The following is a 5,008-nucleotide window of genomic DNA, read 5'->3' as shown; positions in this document are numbered from 1 at the left end:
GTCTGGCGGTGACCGGTTGGGAGTGTTTCTCGAGGTGGTTTTTCTTGCACGGGGGAGGCAAGAAGCAGCAGCAGCAACGAAAGGGGTTACTCGCTGGTGTCGCCCCTGACCTTCCTTTTCTGGGAAACGAGAGGAAGTTGTCGTTTAACACCCCAGAAACGTACGCAGGGGATGGTGTTTCAGGTGTTATCAGCGACAAGGGCGAATCTCGAGAACCGAACTTCAGAGACGTTGTGCTGTAGCTGTGTGTTAGAAACCGGTATTTGGAGCTCTGCTGAATGAAGAGTGTATCAAGAATTAGTTTATTTTATGAGTTTACAACGTTTAAGACTATATCATTTGAATTTGTCTTCCTAAAAAATTAAAAGAAAGCATTCATTAACTCTTACGTTGGTTGCGTTGTTGCCTGCAGTGCCATTTCAGTCTGGAAGGTGTTTGCTTCCTAAAGAGTAATTGCTCCAGGAATTAACTTCTTGGTATATGACTGCTTTTTGTTTCTGGTAACTTTTTCAGGAGTATAGTTAAAAGTAACTTCAGTCTTCAGAAAAAGCATTATAATTCAGCCAAAAAGCAGCACAAAAGGTAGTGTGGAACTGATATGCCTGAGAAAACTTCAATAAAAAAGGCTTTGTTTTCTTCACCAAAAATAGGGGACATGGAGAAACCTTAACGCCTGCCTTTAGTTAGCATAGATGACCACTTCATATGCAATTGCCACCTATCTACTGGTAATAAAATTGTACAATTTTACCTCCTTATGCTCTGTAACATTCAATTAAATGAAGGAGGAGGGATGTCACTGCAGCCAGGAGTTGCTCTTCCCCTTTTCCTAAGGGGCCTCCAAAGGCAATCTCTTCTTATCCGTGGCAATAAACCTGTCTATTTACAAAGGAGTTTATATAGGCCTCCAACTCACAACACAAGTACCCTTTTAATTTGCCAGAGAACTGGCCTGAGGAGCTTTTGTCTGTAATCGGGCTTGTCAATAAACTGAAGGAAGAAGAGTCGTGGGAGATGGGTGTACGTTCTTTGTGGGCTGATGAGGCCAGGTAGTGAGCGGTCTTGCCTTTTGCAGGAGCAAGTTATCTGTCGAGTCCATGCCTGCTGCTTGTGACAGCCTCTCGCCTGCTTTTGGGCCTGCTCAGTTGAGAGATGTAGTTACATGGTTGTTGTGGTCAGAAGGTGACAGTTTGTTAAACAAGAAGGATAAACCTGTGACGAGATCCATCTTGGAGCAGGAATTTCAAAATCTATGTTGTAGTCAGGGAGGTTGTTGATCGTTAGCACAGGTCACTCTGTACAACAAAGACCTGTTTATAGTGTGAGTTCAGAATGTTCTCAAAGGGACGCCTTGCTTTGTTTCTAGTTACTGATGCTAGCTGAGGCTATAAACAATAGATACAAAGTCTCGCAGTCAGTTGCTGCTGATGTTGATTTTATCACTGGCTGTGAGACCTTTGGTGATTTGAGAGTCCAGAGGGACCGTGGATAGGTTAAAGCTGAGGGCAGGTGACTACAGTAGTCACTGTTTTACTGAGAAGTTGAATGGTTGCTTTCAGACTTCAAATTTAGCCTTACTGAGTCTTGAAAGCAATTTAATTTGAAAGAAGTCTCTTCAGTCCTCTGATTTTAATTACTCTAAAAGTTTTATTCTTTGCATCCTCCATTTCCACTTGCAAAAACATCAGAGCGCTTCAAATCTCTCTGCAGGCTGCAGTGCAGCCATTGAAATAACTGTAGTGACTGGAAATAGGACTTTTTTTACATAATTTAGGTATTGTAGAAGAAAAAGTAGTAATGTTGAGCTTACCCCACTGATCTAATCCCTTTCAAGTCTTCATGTAGAACTGTTTTTTTGTGTGTTTCAAGTTTATAAACACAAGCTTCCAGTTAGTTTTTCTGAAGTGTGATATATAGTGAAGGGAGTGTCTTGGATTGACATGACTCTCATAGTTTATCTTACCTGTCACTGAGGTCTCTGCAACTGTCATTGCTGTATTTGCAGTTTTTTTTGAACATGCCCAATCTGAAGCTTCCTGATGCTGCTATAATACCAGTTTAATGAGTTAGGCAGGGAAACGTGATCGTTCAATTTCCACTCCATCCTGGCTGTAGGATTACTGGCCACCAGAGCTGAGGACCACCACAGAGGTGGTGAAAATGTGAAGCAGTACATAATTATTGTAAAAGGTAGTCTGAATTTGGGCAGATTTACTTCAGATATGTTCTGAGAACTGTTAGCTATAGATGTTAATTCTTACAATGTTTGTCATTTCAGGTGCGGGTTGTTCTCAAATACCGACATTGCGATGGGAACCTCTGTATCAAAGTAACGGATGACGTAGCTGTAAGTACAGAATATATTCCCCTTTCAGGGCTTATTGTACCTCTCAGAGACTTGCATTTTGCTGTCAGTCAACTTGGGAGCTCTTGGCCATTGTCTTGAGACTGCCTGACAGTTTTCCAAAAACTTGTTGTGCTCAGCTTTCCCTAGTTGCTGTGTCTGTGGCTGACATTGACCTGTGGTTCAACTCTGTGCAGTCCAGGAAAAGTTCTAATGCTTCAGTGTTCTTTATGGGTGTCAACACAATTATTTTAGGGGTTTATGAAAACAAGGAAAACGAGCACTACAAAAACCTGGGACCCTCTGTCTGAAAATGCTTCATGGAACGACATTGAAGTATTTCAGGAGCATCTTCAGACAGATGTATTTATTAGTGTGAGTGTGGTCCTTTTTATTTGCTCAGAGTGGTGACAACTTCCAACCGTAGGTTAAGCTCCTTTGTGATTATGAGATGGCAGAGTGATTATGAGACTGAGCAGCAAGATTCACTTGCAGGTCAGAGATCCCATTTTCTGAAATACTGTTATGGTGTCAGTTATGCATTCAGTAAAACCCGTGGAACATGTATACAACATGGAATTCTGCAGTGGCCTTCCAGGAGCGGCTGTACAAGGAGATGGAGCAGCTGTGCTTACTGGTTGCCCTTGCTCTAAGTAGTCTGGGAGGGTGCTTAGAAGTGTGGGAGGGGTTAGGATGCAAAATGGTGGGCAGCAGGTAGAAATGCGACAGCGAATGCACGGTGATGTGCACAGGTTCTTGGTGCTAGTGACGTTATAGCCAAGTTGTTTTTCTGCAGTCCTGAGTAAACAACAGTAGTCTGCCCTTCTCTTATCTTCAGACATGGCAAAAATCAGATTTCTTCTTTCCAGGAAAAGCAGTCTGGCATTGGTATTTCCAGTACCTAGGAGAGATGTGAAACTCCAGTAATGACGCTTCTTGATAGGGTAATAGGGTTTAATGTGGGTGAGATGAGTATGGGGCACTGATAACAGGGGGAAGTGAAGGGTAATTTAGCTGAAATCTTCCATAGGGGAAGTTGGAGCCAGGTGATTCATGAATGTGAACTTCTCAGTTACAGGCCTTCTTACCTGCTGCCAGTGACAGAAAGCTGGTACACTGCTGGGGGGTGGGCAGGGGATTTGTTTCATTTTGGGTTTTTTGTTTTGTTTTTTTTCCTAAAGGCAGGAAGGGAAGTTTTCCTTGATGCTCAATCTGTAGAACTAATACAGCGGAAGGAAAAAATAAACTGTGTTCTACTGTTTGTCTCTGAATTAAAATAGGAATTTAATGCTGGCAAAAGTTGTTGTGTTGACAGCACTGAAGAATGGAACATTCTGGGTTGTTTTTTTATTGTTAAATCAGCCTGGGTAGTCATACTTGTGCTGTACAGGTGGGAGGAATTGAAACTGTCTGCAAAAAAAACACCTAAGTGGTCTTTCTGTGATAAGTCACTGGCATAGTACTCTTGTTCCTTTTGCTTTTACAGACTTGTCACATGAAGGAGTTCCTTTTTATCTTAATCAGATGCTATGTTCTTCATTTAGGACCGTCTTAGAAACAGATTTTGCTTGGGGGAGGGGATTGGTTTCAGTGAGAAATACTGACCTGATTTTATGTCACTGGCAGTGTAACACTAAGGACTGTGAAAGGCAAAATAAACTTACTTTCAGAATGTAGAGAACAGGAAAGTAATTTGGGGTTTAAAATCTGGTCCTATTTTTAGACAACACAAACAGGAGTGTGTTTAAAGACAGCTTTAAACTCCAAGTTTTAGTACCTTTTTTGAGAGAGAAGAAACTAGGGTAAATCTTGAGCTTCCCTATTTTCAAAATGGAAGGCATGAGCCTTTCCGAGAAACTTAAATGTAAACACAGATAGGGATGTGTATTTTAAGGCAGGGTAGATATGTGTTGGTGCTGCCTCATGGTAGCAACATGCCACAAATGAACATTTAAGTACTTAGCTTATTTTGTGTGTTCCAAGCACAAATTTGTTGCAACTATAAACAGGATGAAAATGGTTGAAGTGAAATCTGATATTAAGCAACTTTCTTTTACAGTGTTTGCTGTACAGAACAGACCAGGCGCAAGACGTAAAGAAGATCGAGAAATTCCACAGTCAGCTAATGCGACTCATGGTGGCGAAGGAATCCCGCAGTGCTGCCATGGAAACAGACTGAATTGCTGAAAATAAAATGAATGCTCCGGTCATATTTCACTGGAAGAAAATATCTCCTGGATTTGAACGAATGCTGGGACAGGAGATGCTTTTATGTACTGAAGTGGACTGATGACATGTCTGAAGCATTTTTTCCCCCCTAAGACTCTGCTTTGGAAAACTAGGAAAATAAATGCTTTCAATTGAAAGCTTATATTTATTTTTGGGAATCAAACAAGAAACTATTCTTACACATTAGGTATGCTAAGAAGACAAGTAAATATTTTCAATCTGCAGTACTTTAGTCTGAATTTGATGGGCCACAAGCATATTTCTGGAAAGTTACTGTAAAATTTCATTGTATTCATACCTTATGCTGGTGTATTTTCACAGTGAGAAGGTTTATTAACCTGACTAATACTGTAGCATGATGACTGGCTCTAATAAATATTTACATAAATGATATACATCAGTGGGGTTTAGAAGAATGGATGTTTTCTGAACTGA

The 5,008-nt window shown here is 41.0% G+C and overlaps 1 protein-coding gene across 1 annotated transcript; it reads left to right on the top strand.

The window, feature by feature from the left end:
- Nucleotides 1-2,278: 2,278 nt before the first annotated feature.
- Nucleotides 2,279-4,523, top strand: SRP9 (signal recognition particle 9kDa; the record flags this gene model as incomplete). Its single annotated transcript, XM_009703523.1, has 2 exons — nt 2,279-2,347; nt 4,404-4,523. Coding segments are annotated over 2 exons (189 nt in total), but the record flags the coding sequence as incomplete, so codon positions are not given.
- Nucleotides 4,524-5,008: the final 485 nt, after the last annotated feature.

Source organism: Cariama cristata, unplaced genomic scaffold, assembly GCF_000690535.1.
Source record: "Cariama cristata isolate BGI_N322 unplaced genomic scaffold, ASM69053v1 scaffold21277, whole genome shotgun sequence".
Lineage (NCBI taxonomy): Eukaryota > Metazoa > Chordata > Aves > Cariamiformes > Cariamidae > Cariama > Cariama cristata.
The sequence above is the reverse complement of the archived record's forward strand: the minus strand, read 5'-3'. Positions and strand labels throughout refer to the sequence as shown.